Consider the following 21279-nt stretch of genomic DNA (forward strand, 5'->3'; position numbering starts at 1 on the left):
CTCAGAGTAGCCTGAGCCTGAGCCTTGACCTCAGCCTGAGACCAGATACCCCTACACCAGAACCTAATCACATGCTGAGCCTTGACGCAAGCCACCATGTAATTGTAGCTCTAATTCAACTCTACCGTCCCTAGACTATCAAGTCTGGGTCTTGGGCAGGTCCATGATCTGAGGGCTGCACCCCCCAAGGGGAGGGGCCTAGCACATGTCCTGGGTCCCAAGGTGTGTGACCACCCAAGGAGTGTGAACTCCTCTTTGACCTCACTGAGCTGTGGCCCCTGACAGGCAGCCACACTGGGAACCCTGAGTGTATGTACCTCCTCAGGCCTGGGTCTTAATGGGCCAGCTCATGCACAGCCTCCTTGGCCCTGAGCCCTGCCCAGACCTGTTCTAAATTTCACCACCTTTCCCCAAGGCTGCCACCACTTCCTACCTGTCCAGCTTGGGTAGGGCCTCTGCGACACGGCCAGGAAGGCTGGCAGGCAGGAAGGCTGGGGAGGGCTCAAGGGAGCCATGGACCCCACAGAAGGGCCTGTGCTCTATCAGAAGCTACTGCTGTGGGAGTCAAGCCTGGAGGTGGAGGAGGAGGAGGAGGAAGAAGAAGAAAGGGAAATCTCACAGCCACTGGTTCCCAACCCCTGGAGGCCGCAGGACTCTTCTGGGTGAGTTGGGGAGGGGTCTGAGCACCCTCAGCTTCTCAGGTTTGAGGCTGGCAAGTCCCAAAGGGGAGACAGGCAATTCTGTGCTTGGCTCAGCTCAAGGAACTTTCTGGTTGAGGGGGGGACACTTAGGTGACAGTCTCAGATGTAGCCTGAGCAGTCACTCGGGGGCAGTAAGCCTGAAGGGAGATTTGTACCAAGCCATCCCCTGTCCTGTCTGCTGCTCTGTCAAAGGTGCCAGGCCCCCCTCCACTGCCTGGGGCAAGGAGGCAGGCATCTGCTTAGGCAGGTTGGGTCCTGGCTGGGCCGGTTCCCCAACCCCATCTCCTGTGCCTGCCAGGCCCCTGCCAGGCCTCTCACTCCCCTGACTTGACTCTGGCTCTCCAGCCCTTCTCTAGAGATGCCCTCCCTAGCTATCTGCAGTCTCCCCAACCTCTTTCCCAACTCCATGTCTCCATCCATGCTGTGCCCTCTGCCCGGAAGCCCTGTTCTCCTTGACAAACTAGTATTCCTTTTGCAAAATCAAACCCTTTGGGGAAACATTCCCTGGTTTTCTTGGGGGTTTATCCTAGCCCTGGCTCAGAATGCTCCCCTCTGCAGGAACAAGCCCAGTGGGCTGCCCGGGGCCTGGGCCCGACTAGCAGCTAGCCTGCTGCTGCTGGCCATTAGCGGCTCCCTGGCTGTGTGGCAACTCCAAACTAAGGGCGGCTTGACAGGAAACTTGGGCTCTGTGGCCCCTCCTCCCAGCGGACACTCCCACAGCCCAGGCGTATACCACCACAGCGCCATCATCAGCCCTGCAGGTCAGTGCTGGGGGCAGCTCAGGGGAGGGATTCAGCGCTCACTGGCCCCTTCCTCATGACAGTCTCTTCCTTGCTACAGCCACATGCTCTGACCTGGGACGAGAGCTGCTTGTTGCTGGGGGTAATGTCGTGGACGCAGGTGTTGGAGCTGCTCTGTGCCTGGCAGTGGTACATCCTCATGCCACAGGGCTAGGTCAGTGACCCATGTCCCCAGATAGCACCCAGGGCCTGATCAGTGGCCTCAAGGCTGGTTAGTAACCTAGAGCTAGGATTTGAGCAGTGGCCCAAATCGTAGGCTGTGACCCTGCATCCCAGGTCTATGTAATCTTGAGTCCAGGCCTGGTCAGTAACTCCTGAGCCCAGGCTCAGTCAGTGACCTCCACTTCAAACAAGTCTGTGGCCCTTCACCTGAGGTGCTGAGTGGCCCTGATACCAGTCCTGGCCAGCGCACCTGACCCCTGTGTGGCCCCTTTGTCCTCTCCCAGGTGCCACATTCTGGGGCCTCTTCCACAATAGCTCCTCCGGAAATTCGACTGCCCTGACGTCAGGCCCAGCGCAGACTCTAGCCTCCAACCTGGCATTACCTGCAGCTCTACCCACCCTGCACTTGATACATGCACGCTTCGGCCGCCTGCCCTGGCCACGGCTGCTGGTGGGCCCCATTGCCCTGGCTCAAAAGGGCTTCCTGGTGGACACAGCCCTGGCAAAGGCTCTGGCAGCTCAGGGCACAGAAGGCCTCTGTCCACTGCTTTGCCATGCTGACGGGACACCCCTGGGTCCTGGGGCCCGAGCCACCAACCCAAAACTGGCAGCTGTGCTACAGGGGGCAGCACTCACCCCCACCTCAGACCTTGCTGGGGATGCCCTGCTGAGTCTGCTGGCCAGAGACCTGGGGGTAGAGGCACCCTCCGCTGGGCCCAGGCCCACCTTGGAGCCAGCAATGAGGCTACCTATGCCCCAGGGCATCCTGTTCACCACCCCTAGCCCCTCAGCTGGCCCAGAACTGCTGGCACAGCTGGAGACAACCTTAGTCTCTGGGGCACCTAGCCCTGATCCCTGCCCACCATTCCTGCAAACTACCACCACCCCTGCCAGCAGCATCCTGGCCACCGTGGACAACAGTGGCTCCATGCTCCTTCTCATCTCCTCACTCAACAGCTCCTTTGGCTCCGGACACCTGTCTCCAAGCACTGGGGTTCTGCTTAGCAACCTGGTGCCTGGGTCTGCAACTAGCACCTGGGCCTGCCCACTCATCCTCCATGGCAGCCCAGATGACACCGAGGCTGAAGTGTTTGGATGGGTAGCTTCAGGGACCCCTGATGTGGCCAGAGCCATAGCTTGTGCCTTAGTCAGCCATCTGGCTGGGCCCCAGAGCCAGACCCAGCAAGAACCAACAGAGAGTCCTAAAGCTTGTGGCCAAGGAACCTTGCTCCAGGTGTCAGCCCATGCAGAGCATGCCCATGTCTCCAGTGTCCCCAGTGGCTGCTGCCCCTTCCAGGGATTCTAATGGGAGAGGGAGCAGAGCAGCCCCAGCAGCAATGGTGTGCATGAAAAGCAGGCGTCTGTTATGTGCTCACTACTGACTCAGGCCCCAACTCTGAACCTGGTCAGTTACCTGGACTTGAGTTGTGGCATCCAGGATTAGCTCAATCATTCTTCAAAACACTCCCCCAGATGGAATCTCTGGGTTGTTTTTTTTTTTTTTTTTTTTTTTTACCACCTAAGGAAACTGAAGATAATGAGCAAAGAGCAACAGGGCCTGTGGCTAGCCCTAAATTCATATCCAGCTCTGGGAAGGACAAATGGAAGAATGCTTAGCCCTTGCCCAGGCTCTGGGCCCCATGGGCAGGGCAGACAGAGCCTGGGGTCTCCATCCTCCCCTCAGGCCACTCCCTGCTCATCTCCCACAACTGGACTGGACACAAAATAAAGATCAAGTCTCCTGGAGGCCAGATGCCATTCCTGCTTCTTGGTTAACTTCCCACCAGCCTCTGATGCACCTGGATGCAGGGCTTCCTTGATGGGCAGCACAAGTGACCAACACCCACAGAGGGGACTCGGCTAGTGTCTTTCAGCTTCTCCTGCTCTGCTCACCTTCTGCCTTCTGGGGCACTGTATGTGCAAGGTAAATCTCTTAATTCCACTTTTTAAAACAGACAGCAGAGCAGAAAAGGGGTTGAGAGGACAAGTAGCAGGTACCCAAGGGACTTGGTTATAAAGGGGCTGGACCTGGGTGTATGGAATGTAAAGGCCAAGGTTAGCCCTCTCCTCCCTGCTATGACTGGGGTTTCTCTGGACCATAATCCTCTAGAAACAGCTTCTCAACCAAGAAGCAGGGGTAGCCAGTAGCCCTTCCCCCTCCCCCACCATTGTATTAATAAAATGCTTCTCTGATTTAATAAAACTCTTAATCCCACTACCTCTACCTCCCCTTCCAAAGAAAATTCTTCCCCAGCTCAGTAATCACACCACCATGTACCACATTATTTTAGCCCTAAACCTGGCATGCCCCTCCTTTTCACTCCCCCAATATCCAATCCATCACCCAACCCACCAGCTCCCAATGGGCACAGACAGGACCTGTTCTCTCATTTTGCCTTGGTCCAGTCCACTGTTGTCGGTCGTCTTCAGTCTTCTCACCTCAACCAGGGCACACCTAGAGGCCATCCCCGCACACCGCAGTCAGCACAATCTTTTAAAAGTGTAAATCTGATCAAGATCTGTTTCTGCATAAACCCCTCCAATGAATTCCCATCATACTTAGGATGAAATCCAGACTCCAATCCTGGCCTGAGGTCCCACACAACCTTGTTTCTCTGACCCTGACCCATCTCCTCAACCTCATCCCCTCCAGCCATGGGCCTTTGTAGCTACAATCCCTGGGAATTTGTCCCCTCTTAGATCTTTGCAGGGTGCTGGGGGGTGAGATCCTTCTTGTCACTCAGCTCAATGTCACCTCCTCACGGAAATCTTCCATGACCATCTCCTCAAATCGGTTATGATAAAACCTATTGAATTTTATTTTTAATTAGCAAAGTTTTTAACAAGTGATGTATTCACATTCTTCAAAATTTAAAAGGCTCCTCTGATCCCCTGCATTCCTTCTTTATTGTCTTCACAACTACAATATTTTTAAATGTATTTGGCTACGTCTCATCAGCTGTCTCCTAGACACAGGAAGTCCAGGAAGACAGCGACTTTGCCTTCCTAGTACAGCGCAGTGCCCCGCACACGGTTGGAGCTCAGTAATTGTCCAGTGGTTCAGTGTTCAGAGCGCAGGGGTCGCTCAGGGACTAGGTGGATGGATTTGCTTCACTTCGAGTTGTTTTCCGAGATGAGCCCTCAGGGATGCTCAAGTAGGGTACCAGGGGTACAATTGATTGCCACAACCACCACGGCAGGAGCTCGAGAAGGTCAAAAACTCGCAGGGAGCAGTTTCCACCCAGTCTGAGACCGGAGGGGCCAGACCTTCTATGGTCCCGCCCCAGCCCCGCCCTGACCAGGGCCCGCCCCCTCCCGGCCCCGCCCCCGAGCCTCCTCAACCCAGTGCACATGCGCCGCGACCTCCGATACCCACGTGTTTCCGAGAGCATGGCGGAGATGGAAAGTCAGGAGATGTCTGCGCCGGTGTCTCCGGGAGAGGCGACGCAGAGCGGCGCCCTGCCTGCCGACCGTCATGCTCTGCTACAGCACAGCCGCGAGTTCTTGGATTTCTTCTGGGACATTGCGAAGCCGCAGCAGAAGACGCGGCTTGAGGCCACAGAGAAGCTGCTGGAGTATTTGCGCACAAGGCCGCAGGTACGGGGCAGGGAGCTGCGTAGATCCCGGCAAAGATTTGGGACTGGGGTCAAGTGGTCGCGAACCTGATTTGGGGCTGGGGGCAAGTGGTCGGGAACCTGAATGTCTGGGAGGGAGAGAGCTGGCAGATTCTCCACACTGTTCAACACGAGGATGCGTTGGGTTCTGCAGGGATCTGAGATGAAGTACGCCTTGAAGCGCCTGATCACTGGGCTCGGAGTCGGGCGAGAAACAGCCCGGCCCTGCTACAGCCTGGCTCTGGCACAGGTAAGGTGGTGCTGCTCCTGGCAGGGGCACAGCCATGCGGTTCAAATGGTGTGTAAGAGGGCAAGGTCTCAGCTGCGAAAGAGGGGTGGCCTGACGGAAAGTGTGTGTGTGGGGGGGGGTGCCTGAGCTGAAGAAGGCCAGCCTGAGGGGAGGGTCCTTACAAGGAGGTGAAGAAGGTTGTGAACAAGGCCTGCCCACAATGAAGTCCAGGCAGGTGGAATGGGAAATTGAGCAAGTTTTCTTTTTGGTACTTAAGTTGACCAGACTCTTAGGAACACTTACTGGGTGTGTTGAGCTTTGGGATGAGCTTCCTTATGACTGTGGCAAGGGCATTCAGCTGGTTATAGGCCACCCTCTGAGGAACTCAGACAACTGGAAGAATTAAGACCCAGTCTTTTCAGATCAGCCTAAGTGGGGTTTGAGACAGCGCGGCTGAGAATTTCAGTCATGCAATCTAAGCACTATAGAATGTACTTTCTGAAGCCCTGGTGGGGATGGGACAGGGATCCAAGATGCATTTCCCCTTTGAGCAGTGGTGTTGCAGCCTCAGTGCTGCGAAAGGGCGTGAGCAGCTGGAGAAGCATCCTTAGGGTGAAAATAGGGAGGGACCCAAGGCTCCTTGGGAAAAGGGAGATGGGAGGTTGAGATTTTTTGGGATACAGCTGGGTCACTGCTCTGATTCTCTCTTCCTCCTACCACAATTCCTGGCAGCTGTTACAGTCCTTTGAAGACATCCCCTTGTGCAGCGTCCTGCAGCAGATACAAGAAAAATATGACCTACATCATGTGAAAAAGGTGAGCGTGGCCCCAGGCAGGTCAGCAGCTGTGAGGATTGGGCAGATGGGGGAGTACTTGGGCCCTTCTCACCTGTGTCTGGATCCTATTCTAGGCAACGGTGAGACCTGTTCTCTTTGGAAACCTATTTGGGGTACTAGCCCTCTTTCAGTCAGGCCGACTGGTGAAGGTGAGAACTTTGGGGGCACCGGGGGAACATGGATTTGCTTGTGAGAAGTAGGTGGCAGTAGCAATGCCGTAACCACACCCTCTGGCTCTCTGTGGGGACCAGGACCAGGAGGCACTGATGAAGTCGGTGAAGTTGCTGCAAGCCTTGGCCCAGCACTACAACCACTTACAAGAGCAGCCACAGAAGGCCCTTGTGGACATCATGTCTGAGGTAAGGCTCTCCAGCTACAGGGGCTTGGCAGCGTTCCCTGTTATGGAGACTTGAGTTAATGTTCAGGCCTCTCTCTACATAGGGAGAGACTAAAGGGTGCTGGGAGGGAGCCACCATCCCTTAACCATCCATCTGCCTGTCTCTAGGTCCCAGAGGCCATGTTACAGGAAATCCTGCCCAAGGTCCTCAAGGCGGACTTGAATGTGATCCTCAACTCCCCTGAGCGCCTGGAGCTCTTCCTCTTGGCCCAGCAGAAGGTGCCCACAAAGCTCAAGAGCATGATGGGATCAGTCAACCTATTCTCGGATGAGAATGTGCCCAGGTGTGAGGGAGGCGGGCGGATCAGCTCTCCTTTGGGCCACCAGGCTGCATCTGGCCAGGCCCAGATTTGCTGTGTGGCCTGGAAGTGTCCCTGCTGCCCTGGTCTGTTAGGTGAGTGTTCACTGAGTACCCTCCTCCTCCTCAGACTGGTGAATGTGCTAAAGATGGCTTCCTCCTCCGTGAAGAAAGAACGCAAGCTGCCACCTGTGGCTCGGGACCTGCTCCACCTGGCACTTAAGGAGGATAAGTTCCCACGGTTCTGGAAGGAAGTTGTAGAGCAAGGGGTGCTGAAGAAACAGTCCTGGCCAGCCAGGTGCGTGTGGCACTAGTCCTCTCTCAGCCGTCCTCCCTGTCTGTTCCTGGGAGACTGAGAGCTCTGACCAGGCTCTGTCCCATACCCCTTAGCTACCTGTGTTTCCGCCTGCTGGGTGAGGCCTTGCCCCTGTTGTCCAAGGAGCAGCTGCAGATGGTGATGCGGGGAGACTTGATCCGCCATTATGGGGAGCACATGGTCACTGCCAAGGTAGGCGCCATTCCACACAGCTCAGAGCAGGGGATGAGGGACTCTTCAGGGGACCTGGCATCACTTCCCTCTGGGTAAAGTGGGCTGTGTGGAATCCCTTCCCCTCTGGATGGAATTTTGGCGAGGTCAGCCCTTCTGCCCTCAGGCCTCTCACAGGAGCGTGGGTAGCAGTGGCTTGTCCAGTCCTCCCAACAATCCTGGCAGGTCTTAAAATGATGAGGACTATCATCTCTACCAATGTTTGAGCACTGTTTTGCCCACTAAGCACTGCTAGGTTTGCTGTTCTCACCAGCTCATTTCATTTCAGAGAACTCTCATTCTTATTTTCTGGGCAAGTTCAGGAAGTATAGAGCAGTGGTTAAAAGCTTGGGTTGGGTTTCCCGTGGTGGCTCATGTCTATAATCTTAGGACACTGGGAGGCTGAGGCTGGAGTATCTCTTGAGCCCAGAAGTTTGAACCAGCAAGACTCTGTCTCTTCTATAAATAGAAAAACTAGTCAGGCATGATATAAGCCTATAGTCTCAGCTGCTTGGGAAGCTGGGGCAGGAAATCGCATGAGCCCAGAAGTTTGAAGTTGCAGTGAGGTATGATGAGGCAGGGCAAAAGAGTAAGACTCTTGTCTCAAAAAAAGGTGGAGGTTGGGTTTTAAGTACAGAATGACTGGATTCAAAACCCAGTTACACCACTGAAAGCCCTGTGATCCTGAAAATTTGGGGGGTTTGCACCTCACTTTCAACATCTAAAAAATGACAATAGTGGTCCAGTTTAAAGGGTCATTACAAACGTTAAACAAGCAGCCACTGTGTAGCATGGTGCTTAGCACACAGCACTTGACACCGAACAGAAGCATTGGGGTGACAGGGAACTACTTCAGGTTTAGGCTCAGTCTGACTGTGTGCAAGGGAGGGGGGCGTCTGGGCCTTGATTTAACCTGCAGTGGCAAAGTCACACTGGTGCTGTTGCTTCCTGCTCCCCTGACCGGACTGGTGAGCCCAGCACCATGCCTCACTCTTTCAGCTCCCGAACCAGTTCAGATTTGCCCCGGAGATGGACAATTACGTGGGCACCTTCCTGGAGGGCTGCCAGGATGACCCTGAGCGGCAGCTGGCTGTGCTGGTGGCCTTCTCATCCATCACCAACCAAGGTCTCCCTGTCGTGCCTTCCTTCTGGTGGGTCGTACGGTTCCTGAGTCCCCCTGCCCTGCAGGGCTATGTGGCCTGGCTGCAGGACATGTTTCTCCACCCCAACCTGGACTCTTTGGTTGACTTCAGCACCAACAACCAGAAGAAAACCCAGGATGCATCACTCCATGTGTGAGTGGCCCAAGGAAAAGGGCCAGGATTTGGGAGTTGGCTTCCTGGGCCCATGGAACCCAACCACCTGGATCCTCCCTCCCATGGTGTTGTGGCTGTAAACCAGTGTTTTCAGCCTTTTTCTTACAGCACAGTTGAGAAATAGTTAAATTAATAGTTATAGTTAAATTTCTGTGGCACACTTAAATTATGCTAATCAAAAAAACAGTTATAAAAGGAATATAGTTATTGTATTTTGAACTTCTTTTGAAGATAATTTAATCTTCAAAAATTTCCATGGCACACTGGTTGAAAATCACTGCTCTAGACTATAGGATGGGAGGGAGGGGAAGATCCTTAACTTTCAAACAAGGTCTCAGTTTCCTCGTGTGACCCCGTGCTGGTGATAAGGGTGGGGGAAAATCATGGTTTCCTGTCTCCAAGATCAGGACAGGTATGGTTTTTGAGCCCAAAGATGACACAGGTAGGAATTAGCTGAGTAGGATTTGAAACCAGATCAGTCTGGGCTCCTAACCAGCACTCTGCCCTGTGTTTTTGGTTTTTCATCCTTTTCTTTTTTTTTTTTTGAGACAGAGCCTCAAGCTGTCCCCCTGGGCAGAGTGCTATGGCATCACAGCTCACAGCAACCTCCAACTCCTGGGCTCAAGCAAGTCTCCTGCCTCAGCCTCTCAAGTAGCTGGGACCACAGGCGCCCACCACAACACCTGGCTATTTTTTGGTTGTAGCTGTCCTTGTTGTTTGGCAAGTGTCTCAGGTGTATGTGGCTGGCGCCTTAGCCATTTGGGCCACAGGCGCCTAGCCGGTTTTTCATCTTTTAAAGGAGCACCTTATTTTTTTCTTTTTTACCGTTACTTGCATTTATTTTATGTTGTGTCTATTTCTGTACCATAAGTTTTTATTTCTTCAGTTTCTTCTGGGATATCTTTTTCTTCTGTGCTACCTCCTCTTCTGGTTTGGGAACAATCTGTTACTTTTCAGTAAGGATCATCTCGATGTGGCAGGGGGAGCACATGTGTGGGTTAACCGACCATGAGCTCTGTTAAGTCTGGCGACTCATCTTGGGTACTTTGTTCACTTAGATATGCTCAATGACCAGAGAATCTACATCTGAACCTTTAAGTTCAGCATTACTTTCTGCATTTTTAAGCATATGCAGCAAAAATTCAGCACTCTTTTTGGGCCACCAACCCTGTGTTCAGCCAGCCCCACTGTTTGGCCTGGGCACACCTACCAGCTCCACCATTGTAACGTCAGAATGGTACACACTGTTTCTTTAAGGTGACATCCTTCAGATACGTGGTGGCTTTTCGTATATGCATACCCTTGATGCCTAGGACGTTTCACATGTGTTCTTGAACACGAAGATTTGAGCCTCTTGACTTGCCTGACTTTGTGGGGTTTTCTGGGTCAAGTAAATAGAGAACCATTTTCATAGATCATCTCAGGCCACTTAGGGGAAGAGGAGGAGTACCTTATTTTTGCCATCTCTAAATATTGTCTGTGACCTTGGCTCCCACCCCCAGGCCTGAGCGAGCTGTGGCCCGACTGCGAAAGTGGCTTATCCATCGACTGGTCAGCATCGTGGACAATGTGCACTTGGAGAAGGAGGAGGCCTTGGTTGAGCAGGTGGCCAGGTGTGCAATATGCTGGAGCCCTACCTCCTTGGGTGGTGTGGCCAAGGGATTGGGCCCTTTGCCTAGTCCTAATCAGGGATTCCCTGGAGCTGGAAGTCTTCAAGTTGTGCCATCAGTGGGTACTAAGCACAGGGGAACTAGGAAATTTTCCAGCAGCCCAGGAGGTTTAGGGCTGCAGGGACAGCTCAGCTGTGCCTGTGCACACTGGTGATGTCAGGGAAGCCTTGTGCCTGACACCTGCCTCATCTGTCCCAGCCAGCCAGCGAGGTGCTCGTTTCACCCTCATTACAGTCACATGAAGGGGCTTCACTAGTCTCAGGTCTGCAGAAACAGTGATGTCACTTGGCCATGAGCACATAGCCTCACATCTGTCTTGGTTCCAAAGGAGGGGCTCTGGGTCTCCCCCCAGCCTTGTCTCTTAGGTCCCTGAGGGCTATACCCAGAGCAGAAATGTCTTCCCCTGCTCCTAGCATCACTCCCTTGGCACCACCCAAGGAGAGCCTAAAAAGAGAACGGCACTGAGGCAACACTGGCTACTCTCCCACCCTCCCCAGGTTTTGTTTGTTCCACTCATATTTTGTAACAAAGAAGCCCATGTCCCAGATCCCAGAGACTAAGCAGCAGTTCTCCTTCCCTTTGGAGAGCCAGTCCCGGGAGGTTGTCAGCAATGCCTTCTTCAGGTGAGTCTTGGGCAGCTTGGAAGGGGTCTGCAGGTGGAAAGATGGCCTTGAGGATGCTTACTCTCTCCAGCTCCCCTAAGCTGGAAACAGTGGTAGAAGCCCATTGCATTCCAAAAGGTCCAGGGGAAATGAGGGACTGAGCTCTGGGGTGGGCGGAGGGAGGTGGCCATGTTTACTTGTCCAGGCCTGTGACCCCCACCCATTGCCCAGTCTGCTGCAGACCCTTACCACACAGTTCAAGCAGGCTCCAGACCAGACGCAGGGTGGGCAGTCCTGGACCTACCGCCTGGTGCAGTTGGCAGACAAACTGCTGAGCCACAGCCGCAGTGTGACCACTGTGATGCCCTTCACGACGCAGCAGCGCCAGGCTTGGGACCAGTGAGTGGGTGGGATTTCCAGGGGGGTGGGCAGGAGATTGCAGTCTGACCAGCAGTGGTGGCCTATGAACATGCCGCTCTTACCCCAGGATGCTGCAGACTCTGAAGGAGCTGGAGGCCCACTCCACAGAGGCCAGAGCTGCCGCCTTTCAGCACCTGCTGCTCCTGGTGGGCATCCACCTCTTCAAGGTACAGTGGCCTGGGTTGGAGGGCTTCTGTGAACCTGGACTTCTGGGGTACTCTGAGCCTCCTAGGGGGCTGAGGGCTACCCAGTTGGCTGGGGAAGGCTCTGGGGAGTTGAAGTTGGAAGGTTTTCTAAGCCAGTCCCATCATGAGTAGAATTAATAACCGAAGGAAAAATCACTCCATCCACATACTGGGCACCAGCCTGTGTCCTAAGCTTTCTGTGCAGGGTCTCCCATAATCCTAACTGCTAGGCAGGCTATTCTTCCCCTTGTTTGACATGAGAGAAAACTGAGAGCCAGAGAGCCACACAGCCATTGAATCCCACATGCCCTCCCAGATATGTTGTGGGAAGGAGAGGTGATGGATGTGAAGGAGAAAGGGCTACTTCCCAGGAGGAGGGCTCTGCTCCTCTGGGGCTTGTTAGTTAATCAGAAATGGGGTCCCAGTTTTTTGCTTGCCCTCACCCACCCAGAACTAGTAGTGTTAATGGCTGAGGTTCGCATTTTTTCCCTCTAGGTCTACAGCATAGAATTCTGTACCCCATCACATTAGGTTTCACTCTGTCACACACTTTAACTTGTATACCTTCTAATAAGCGCTGTAGAATTGTGGGGTCCCACTTTCTGTTCTCCCCAATAAGAATCCTTTACGTTTGAAGCTCCATGCCACCAGTGCTTTTAATCCCTGTGGTTTCTTCTTGACTTTAAATCCCAATTTCTTTGAAAGTTCTCACATTGTGTAAGGCTCTCACAGGGGCAGCCTTAGGAATTAAGTAGCCTGAGTAGGTGGGTCTCTTATTTGCTCCCTTCTGGCCACTTGGCTGTGGTCTTTGGTTCCGAGACCAGCCTGTGACAAGCCATGGGGAAGGGTGACTGTGGTGTCAGGGCTTTGATAGCAGTGGAGCTGTAGTGATTCTAGGACCCGTGCAGGGCCTCCCCTGGCACTGGGATTTCTGAGCTTGACTTGAACAGAGGCTGCTGTAGTTCAGAGTATGTCAAATCCTTGGATACATAGTGCAGCCCAGAGGAGGACAGGGACCTGCTGGGTCACAGGGCCTGGGAAGTGGACGGCGATAGCCAGGGCTCTGGGCTCCTGTTCTGGCCTAAACACTCAAGCTGCTTGGTATACTCTGAGGGGAGGTCTGCCCTTTAGGTACCATACGTCACACAGTATGTTTTCAAGATGTATCCCTCCTACCTCACCGGCTGGGGTGTCAGCTCATCTCCAGCAAGATTAGTTTAAATTTAGTTAAATTACTAAAATGAATAACTTGCAATTCTATCTCTAATACCAAGCGAGGTGTGGGGGGAATGATCTAGAATTCCAAGTGAGGAGGCTGGAACCTGCTGGCTTCTCTGTGACCCTGCTTGTCTTATCAGGTTCTGCCTCTGGTGTCAGTGAGGAAGTTGAGCTCCCATAGGCTGTCAGATCCTATGACTGCATATTATATGTAAAAAGGTTATTAGCTCTTGGGCTGTCCCCAAGGTCTAGGTGGGGACTTCTGTTCTGGCTTTCGAAGGTGGTGGCCTGAGTGTTCAAGGCCTCTGATGTCAGCAAAGGCTGGCCCTGATTCTGTCCCGTCCTGCCCACAGTCCCCTGCAGAGAGCTGTGACCTGCTCTCTGACATCCAGACCTGCATCAAGAAGAGCCTGGGGGAGAAGACCCGTCGGAGCCGCGCCAAGGCCACCAGTGGGTCATTGCTCCTTAAGCAGGACAGGCTGGGCATGCCTTTGGGCACAGGAGGGGCTGGAGAGGTATGGCCAGGTCATCGGCCCCACTTGGGCTCAGCGCTCTTTGCCCCCTCAGACTCCCAGGAGCTGCCGTGGGTGGAGGTGCTTGTGGAGATCCTTCTGGCCCTGTTGGCCCAGCCTAGCCACTTGATGCGCCAGGTGGCCCGGAGTGTGTTTGGCCACATCTGCTCCCACTTGACCCCACGTGCCCTGCAGCTAATTCTGGATGTGAGTTGGGACCTTTGGGAGTGGGGCCCACAGAGAACAATTTCTGCCTCAGGGGTCCCATCCTCCTCTGGCCACCTCTCTGTGGTCCTGCAGAGTGGGTAGGTCTGTCAAAGAGGCACTGAAAGGGGCCATCACCTCTGCTGGGCTCCATTTTCCTCCCTCAAATGGGGATCTTTGGGTAATGCTGATTAGGGGTGGCAGTTGGGAGGACCCAGTGATCTGAGGAGGGCTGGGGGCAGGGAGGCAAAGAGGCAGTGGCTGGGCATCCTCCCCAGGTGCTGAACCCTGAGATGAGCCAGGATGAGGACGAACATGTGGTGGTCACTGACGATTCCGACAAGAAGCAGCTAGAGGACACAGAGGTACTTGGCACCGAGGGCCAGGGCAGGGCGGCAGCAGTAGGCAGATGTGGTAGCTGTGGGGCTTTGTGACAACGCACTTGCCCCCATAGGACAAGAGCGAGGACAGTGAGGACAACAAAAACTCGGAAAGTGAGGAGGAAAGTGAGGATGAAGAGGAGAGTGAGGAGGAGGATCGTGAAGGGGACGTGGACCAGGGCTTCCGGGAGCAGCTGATGGCCGTGCTGCAGGCCGGGAAGGCGCTGGTGAGCAAGAGCCAGGGGGAGGAGGCATGTGTTCTCGCCTGAGGCCAAGCTGACAGCAGACCCTGTCCCTCAGGGCGGCGCAGACAGTGAGGATGAGGAGGAGGAGCTGGGGGATGAGGCCATGATGGCCTTGGACCAGAGCCTCGCCAGCCTCTTTGCTGAGCAAAAGCTGCGCATCCAAGCTCGCCGGGATGAGAAGAACAAGCTGCAGAAGGAGAAGGCGCTGCGGCGGGACTTCCAGATCCGAGTAAGCTCTGTGGCCTGCCCCACCCCCTCCCCCACACTCTGCACAGGCTGACCCACCTCCCGGCCACAGGTGTTGGACCTGATTGAGGTGCTGGTGACCAAGCAGCCCGAGAACCCCCTGGTCCTGGAGCTGCTCCAGCCGCTGCTGAGCATCATCCGGCATGGCATGCGCAGTGGTGGCAGCTCCCAGCAGGAGCGTGACCTGCTGCACAAGACTGCCCGCATCTTCACGTGAGCAGGGCATGCCCTCAGCTGCCATCCAATTGGGAGGGGGGAGAGTCGGGATTCGCACTTGGAGTGTCCACCTGCTTTCCCCACACTTGTCCTAGAGCTGGAGTCCTCAGGCCCCAGGCCCATCCCTGCCCTCAGGGTAGACAAAAGCCCCAATCCATCACCCAACAGTGAAAGTCCTTAGTGGGGCTGTTTGGGAAGTTAGGAAACAGTGGAGGTGCACAGTGGTGGGTGAGGAACACCTAACCCATCTCTGGGAGATGTGGGGGTCCCTGGGCAGGGCAGGCAGGCAGGAAGAGTGTCCAGTTAGGCAGGGGTGCCCTATAGGCTCTGACCCTAGCAGGGCTGGGTGCTTTTAGCAAGAACACTTGTGTGGGGAAGGGTCTGGGCTCTCTTTGCCTTTGAAGAAATGGGCAGTAGGGTGGAGAAGAGCCAGGGAGAGGCCGTGCTAGTGGCAGGGAGCCCAGCAGGAAGGGCCCTGCAGCTGTGGGAGACATAGGCAAGTACAACACAGACCGCCCTCCAGAGCTGGGTGCTGGATGCTGGTGAAGACAAAGGACAGGGACTTGGGTCCCCGGGTGCATAACGGGAGGGACTGGAGAGCACACCTACTTATGTACCCCAACATGATCCTGTACCACCCCCAAGCCATACTCTGACACTTCTTCCCACTGCCTACTGGGACGGTATCTAGTTCCTTTCTTTCTTTTTTATTATAACACTGATGTATGAAATAAAGTATTTCATTTCTTAAGTGGCCTATCTCTCCTCCCCTCTCTTTGTCACTAGCCCTACAGGGCCTTGTCGGGGTCTATGCATGTAAATCTTGGTCTCACTTTGAACAAGGCCTGTACTGTCCCACGAGAGACAGGGAGATGTGGGCATTCTGGGGTGCAGGCTTGTGCACCTCACTGCAATCTGCAGGTGGCCCTAGGGCTTCCTCTTAGTCTTGGTCAACTCCCTTTTCTTCTCTAGTTCTGTGCTGCCCTCCTGTTTCCCCCATGAAATGGGACTCAGGTTGGCTCTGCCTGGCAGGGACCAGGACAGAGAATGTCTGACCAGCTCTGTCCTACCCCCTACAGGCACCACCTGTGCCGTGCCCGGCGCTACTGCCGTGACCTTGGTGACCGTGTAGAGACTCTGCATACCCAAATAGAGCAGCTGGTGCAACAGGCCAGCCGCCAGGCCGACTCCTCTGTTGCCCTCTACCACTTCAATGCCTCTCTCTACCTGCTCCGGGTCTTGAAGGGCAATGCTGCTGAGAGCTGCTCTCTGAAAACCCAGAAGCAGCCTGGAGCCAGCACCAATACCAGCCTCACGCCTAAGGATCCAGAGGTGGGGAGAGCTTGGTCCAGGAGGGCTGTGGGAGGAGCCACAGGCATTTCGCAGCAGGGAGTGGAGGCTGTGCCTTCCCAGTACCCCACCCTCAACTTCTAAAAGCAGCCCAGGCTCTGCTCCTGGTCCTGGGACTCCTCTCCTGGCCTCACCCACCTCTTTCTCTTGGTCCAGACCACCAGCTGCCTGGATTTGAACCTTGTGACCCCGGTCTACTCTACAGCACTGAGCTCCTTTCTGACCAAGCGCAACAGCCCATTCACAGTCCCCATGTTCCTCAGCCTCTTCTCCCGGCAACCAGTAAGTAGTGGGGCCCACCTGCCCCCCAGGGCTCCTGCCCAACCCTGTCCCTGCCTCACTGGCTCCTGTCATTCCCCACTAGGTGCTTTCTAAGAACCTGCTGCCCATCCTAGTCCAGCACATAGCAGGCCCAACACGCCCTCGCCATCAGGTGAGTAATATCTCAGACCCCAGCCTGGGCCACACTTAGCCCACTTTCACCTGGGTATTTGCAAGGCTCCAGGGTGCTGCCCTGGTGAGTGATGGCACAGCTGTCCCTGCCTCCTGGCCTTGGCTATGGCACATGCTCTCTGCAGGTGGTGGTGGCATTGAGGTACTGAGGAGTGGAGCTGGCTGTGCTCCTGTAGCCACCCCTGTGTAGCCCCAGCCCTCTAGCTCCTGGAGCCTGTGCTCTGGCCTGCACAAAGGATACCTGGCAGGGGCTGGCAGGGACAGACTGGATGTTATAAGAAGGAGCTCTTATAGCCTGAGGCCCCACCTCCATCCAGTTGGGAGCCCTGTCTGCCCCTAGTCCTCCATGTCCCCTACCTACACTAGGCAGGTAACCACAGCGCCCAGAGCATCAGGCAGCCAATCTCACACAGCGTGGGGTAGGGGGACTTTAGCAGGTGCCTGGCTGGCTGCTAATCTCCTGTACATCCTTGAGCCTTGCCTGGCATGACATGACCGGGCTTCTGGTAACCTCCTTCTCCCAGGCCCAGGCCTGCCTGCTGCTGCAGAAGACCCTGTCCATGCGGGAGCTGAGGTTATGCTTTGAGGATCCTGAGTGGAAGCAGTTGATCGGCCAGGTCCTGGCCAAGGTCACTGAGGTAACAGCCTAGAGCTCCCACCCTCCCAGCCCCAGTGGAAACAGTTCTCTGGGAACCAAGGAGCAAGGGCAACTCAGAACCTGAGCCCCTGGTGTGGGAATTGGGGTCATCCAGGAGACATTTCTTCCCTCTGGCCTTTAGTCCTCCCTGAGTGGCTCTCCGGAGCACCTCAGCTGGCCACCTCCTTCCTAGAACCTGCGGGCGCTGGGAGTGACACAGACCAAGGCGGAGCACCAGAAGGAGCTGTGTTCCCTGGAGCTGCTCAATGCTCTCTTCAGGACCATCCACCACGAGGTGCAGTGGGAGCCCTGCGCCTGGGCTTCCAGGAGTGCTGTGCGGGAGAGGTCTTGGGTGCCGGGGCAGGGATCCGGGCTATTTATGTCAGGGTGGTTGAAGAGTCACAGATGGAAGGGATGGCCACACTGTCCCTATGGGGTGGGGCTGAGAGAGTGTATCGTTGCCAAGTTCAGCAAGAAAGCTAAGAGAGCTGGAAGAGATTCTGAGTGGGCAGCAGTTACAGAGGCCAGCTTGCAGGTGGGCAAGCCATGTCGGGTCCCCCAGTCTGACCTAGAGGGAAGGGTCAGGGTCCTTAGATGGAAGCCAGACCCCAGGTGAAGAGTGAGCTTGCCAGGAGGAGGCAGGGCTTGGAAGAGAGCCTTGGAACAGGTTAATAGTGCAGAACCCACAAGAGTGGGGTCTTGGAGCCAGTGGGTTTGAAAGATAACATGTTCAGTACAGCCGGGGGAAGGTGAGAAGGGCTTTGGCAACCTGGAGATGACTGAAGGATGGACAGATGCCCTATGAGGTGGGCAGGGTAGAGCCCCTGCAGGAGGGAAAGCCTCTTGTCTCCTTCCCAGTGTGAAACCAGTGATTTGGAGGCAGGAGTGGCTGGGGCTGGGAGCGATCTTGCCTCCTGTCACCACTGCAGCTGCCACCTTCCAACTCCAACAGAAGCTGACCTTAGACCTGACCATGCTCCTGGGAGTGCTGCAGGGCCAACAACAGAGCCTGCAGCAAAGCCTGCAGCAGGGGGAGCACTCCACCGGGTCCAGCCGCCTCCACGACCTTTACTGGCAAGCCATGAAAGCCCTGGGAGTCCAGTACGTTTGGGGAAGAGGACTTGCACCTTGGGTGGGGGCTGGAAGGACCCTCACACCGCCACCCATGTACACTCGGATTGGGTGCTTTGGGCAGCCTGGGTCCTATGGAACCATGAAGTGCAGGAGGCTCCTGCCCTCACGAGGCACTTCCTACCTTGCTTACTTTTCCCCAGGCGTCCCAAAATGGAAAAGGAAACCAAGGAAGTCCCCAGTACCATCCAAGACCCTGTGAGCCTGAAGCGGAAGAAAAAGGGGTTCTTGCCAGAGACCAAGAAACGTAAGAAACGTAAACCAGAGGATGTCACGCCAGAGGAGGATGCCAAGCCTGCAGCCACTGGTGGGGGACAGTCCCCCAGCACAGGGAAGAAGAAGAAGAGGAGGAAGAGGACAAAGGACAAAGTTCCAGTCCAGTCCCAGGTGAATGGCACGCCTGCTGTCAAGAGTCCAGCCTCTGACACCTCCGCCCTGAGCCCCAGCACCCCTGCCAAGACCCCAGAGTTGCAGAAGAAGCACCAGAAGCCATCCCAGGTGAATGGAGCTACTCCCATGTCCCCTACGGAACCTGCAGTCAAAAAGCAGCATCAGAAGGCTCTTCCCCAAAAGGGAATGTCAGGCAAGTCACCACAGTCACCCCTGCCACGGAAAAGGGCAAGGCTGACTTTGGCCAGCAGGGGCCCTAGCCTCTTCCAAAGTGGGGCCAAGAAGAAGAAAGTGCAACTGAAAAAGGTGAGAAGGCCCTGAACGCAGGCCCACCCTGCTCCTGCCTCCATCAGCCCTTAAGACAAATTTTTCACCAGCATTTTAATTAATAAACAAGCCACAGTCTAAGGCACTCACTCTGGCACTGGGTCGTGGTCTGTTGCCAGCCTGCCAGACACCCTAGCAGCAGGCACGGCCTGAGCTACTTCCCCAGAGTCCCAAGGTACAGAGACTGGGCCCCTGCTTCTGCCCCTGGCTGGCCCAATTCTCAGTCCACCCAGGCACACACCCTCCATGGGCCTAGGACCTTGGCCCCTGGGCCAGTGCAGGCCCACTGCTCTGGTGTCCTGGTGGGCTAGTGTGAGTCGGCACAATGGCCAGGTAACAAGTGTGACCGCTCCTGTCCCCACCCCCAAGCTGTTTGCAACCAGGGCAAGATTTAAATAGGTTTATTTCATTTACAAGAGGAATATATTTGGCTTCTCTCTTAAGACTCTTGAGATTCACAATCAGCAGCTCTAAAAAATAAAGGAGCGGTTTGGCTTCCGGAAGGAAGAGGAGGCAACACTTGGACCTGGTTCTTGTACAACAAGAAAACATTGCTGGGGCCCCAGCTGGGGTGGGGAGTGGAGGCTAGGCTGGTCTTGGGGAGTACTACCCCCTTTTCAGGCCCCCAGGGGTGCCCCAGAGCTTGGTGAGGGGTATTCCACTAGCTTACACACCACTGAAGCCACAGCCAGCCAAGAACTAAGGGGCAGGAGGAATGCTATCCAAGCTGGCTCTTGGGGTCTCCCACTGGGCACAAGGGCCCCCAGACCAGAACCACCTTGATTGCAGCAAATATGCAGACTGTGGGGAGCTCTGGCTGGTGTGGAGTTGGCAGCCACACCCTAATGTGTATACACACAACTATGGGGTGATCAAAGGCTGGGTGAAGGCCTGGTTTTCCCTAACAGGAGCAGCCAGTATTTGGGGACATGGTGGCCTCACCATGTGGGCCTCAGCCTATTCTGTGCTCATCCATGGGGCAGGAAGCTTCATGGATGGCTGCTTCCTCTGGCAGCCAGAGTCCTGGCTACTGCCCTGTGGATTCTGGGAATGGTCCCCTGGGCCCTGCCCCTGGAAGAGGCCCAGCCCAGCCTGGGGGAGGGAGTGGGTTCCTGGCTGGAAACGGGGGTTGTGGGGGTGGACAGCACAAGCACTCGAAGGCCCATGAGCCTACAGAGAAGAGCTGGTGGGTAACTACCAAAGACCTTGAGCCTGGGGGGCACGAGTGGTGTGCAGCTTCTGCCAGGGCCTTCACCCCTGGCACCTTCTCGTAAGGGGTTGATCCCAGCCAGGAGATTTCCAGGCTAAAAGGCAAACCAAGGCAGGGAGACAAGTGTCCTCCAGAGTGGCCAGCTGGGCCAAGAAGTATCCAGTGACTTGGGTTCCCAGTTCCGTTTACCAGGTTGAGTCCAACATCCCCAAGGTGTGAGACCCAGCTGAGAGGCGGTGGGCTCTGCTGACAGTCCCTCTGTGAGCCTCAGAACCTGAACTGCTGGTCTGAGGCCTGGGCCATCTCCTCTCCAAACAGTCCAGGATCTGTGGGATCTTCAAAACTGTAGATGGTCCCCTGCCCAGCAAGTTGTGTGGGAAAGTCCAGCCCCCTGGATCTGTGGTCTAAGGAGGGCAAGGACATGCCCAAGGTCGCATATGCTGGTGGCAGGCCAGGGTCTACCGATACACCCAGTAGAGGCTGTCTTCTCCCTTGTCTCCAGGGAACCTGCAGCCCAAACCCAGGGCTAGAAATCTGTCCAGCTGCATGGTTCCAACACATGCAGCCTTCCAGGTTAACTGGGGAGACAGCTTCCTCTTGGATCCAGGGCCACTCAGCAGTCCCAGGCCAGAGAGTGCGGGTGCCCAGCTGTGGATGGCACAAAAAGCTCTGGGACAGCCCAGGTACGGGACCTCGTAGGGCACCTCCCAGATTGGAGAGGTGTGTGAGTTCATCGTTCCAGTGGCACCTGTTGGGAGGGGTGTCAGGTCAGAAGTGGGGATCCATTGCAAAGCTTCCCTCTTCCATTTTCCTTGCTGTTTGGAGAAACAGGCCTTATCAGGGCTCCAGGCTATGACCCCGGGTATTGCACTGCTGGGAAGCTACAGCTCCCACGGGCCAGGCCCTGAGGAAGGTCGGAGTAGGAGTTGGACCCTGGTACGTCTTAAGAGGATTCCAGAGAACAGAATCCAAGCAGCGGGGAGTTCCTGGCCAGTGCCCTGACC

General features: G+C 55.3%; 3 protein-coding genes across 7 annotated transcripts in view; 2 read left to right on the forward strand and 1 right to left on the reverse strand.

Annotated features, from left to right (window-relative positions):
- Positions 1-513: 513 nt before the first annotated feature.
- On the forward strand, positions 514-2969 carry GGT6 (gamma-glutamyltransferase 6). 3 transcript variants are annotated; one of them, XM_003799042.3, is made up of 4 exons: positions 514-662; positions 1260-1462; positions 1542-1655; positions 1948-2969. In XM_003799042.3, the coding sequence occupies exons 1-4, from the start codon at positions 514-516 to the stop codon at positions 2967-2969; spliced, it is 1488 nt and encodes a 495-aa protein (XP_003799090.1). The 3 variants fall into 3 exon arrangements, with proteins under 3 accessions (XP_003799090.1, XP_012666384.1, XP_003799091.1); XM_012810930.1 differs by having other exon boundaries at positions 1542-1662; positions 2545-2668; XM_003799043.3 differs by lacking the exon at positions 1542-1655.
- Positions 2970-5034: 2065 nt separating this feature from the next.
- MYBBP1A (MYB binding protein 1a) lies at positions 5035-19582 on the forward strand. 3 transcript variants are annotated; one of them, XM_012810951.2, is made up of 26 exons: positions 5035-5260; positions 5432-5527; positions 6239-6322; positions 6417-6491; positions 6594-6701; positions 6848-7023; positions 7168-7335; positions 7428-7545; positions 8563-8858; positions 10382-10492; positions 11047-11172; positions 11383-11550; positions 11639-11738; positions 13328-13424; positions 13542-13693; positions 13969-14055; positions 14145-14297; positions 14371-14544; positions 14614-14774; positions 15857-16109; positions 16284-16409; positions 16492-16560; positions 17105-17218; positions 17411-17512; positions 18170-18318; positions 18492-19582. In XM_012810951.2, exons 1-26 carry the CDS (start codon positions 5054-5056, stop codon positions 19057-19059), a joined length of 4038 nt encoding a protein of 1345 aa, XP_012666405.1. In that variant the 5' UTR covers positions 5035-5053; the 3' UTR covers positions 19060-19582. The 3 variants fall into 3 exon arrangements, with proteins under 3 accessions (XP_012666405.1, XP_023374477.1, XP_023374478.1); XM_023518709.1 differs by having other exon boundaries at positions 5056-5260; positions 13328-13693; XM_023518710.1 differs by lacking the exons at positions 5035-5260; positions 5432-5527; positions 6239-6322; positions 6417-6491; positions 6594-6701 and having other exon boundaries at positions 6895-6958; positions 13328-13693.
- The window catches only part of SPNS2 (sphingolipid transporter 2), a 37961-nt gene continuing 36135 nt past the window's right edge, over positions 19454-21279 (reverse strand). Inside the window, exon 13 of the mRNA XM_003799046.3 lies at positions 19454-21023. The gene's annotated coding sequence lies outside the window, so the exon portion shown is untranslated. The remainder of the gene's footprint in view (positions 21024-21279) is intronic.

This window comes from Otolemur garnettii, unplaced genomic scaffold (assembly GCF_000181295.1).
Source record: "Otolemur garnettii isolate 467f Iridium unplaced genomic scaffold, OtoGar3 scaffold00145, whole genome shotgun sequence".
In the NCBI taxonomy this organism is placed as follows: Eukaryota; Metazoa; Chordata; class Mammalia; order Primates; family Galagidae; genus Otolemur; species Otolemur garnettii.

Bases quoted from the DNA above. Each gene is read 5' to 3' on its own strand.
- GGT6 (XM_003799042.3), top strand. From the start codon at position 514: ATGGACCCCACAGAAGGGCCTGTGCTCTATCAGAAGCTACTGCTGTGG. The intron at 663-1,259 runs GTGAGTTGGGGA...TCCCCTCTGCAG, and splicing joins AGGCCGCAGGACTCTTCTGG to GAACAAGCCCAGTGGGCTGC. The intron at 1,656-1,947 runs GTCAGTGACCCA...GTCCTCTCCCAG, and splicing joins TCCTCATGCCACAGGGCTAG to GTGCCACATTCTGGGGCCTC.
- MYBBP1A (XM_023518709.1), top strand. From the start codon at position 5,063: ATGGAAAGTCAGGAGATGTCTGCGCCGGTGTCTCCGGGAGAGGCGACG. The intron at 5,261-5,431 runs GTACGGGGCAGG...TGGGTTCTGCAG, and splicing joins ATTTGCGCACAAGGCCGCAG to GGATCTGAGATGAAGTACGC. The intron at 11,173-11,382 runs GTGAGTCTTGGG...CCCATTGCCCAG, and splicing joins GTCAGCAATGCCTTCTTCAG to TCTGCTGCAGACCCTTACCA.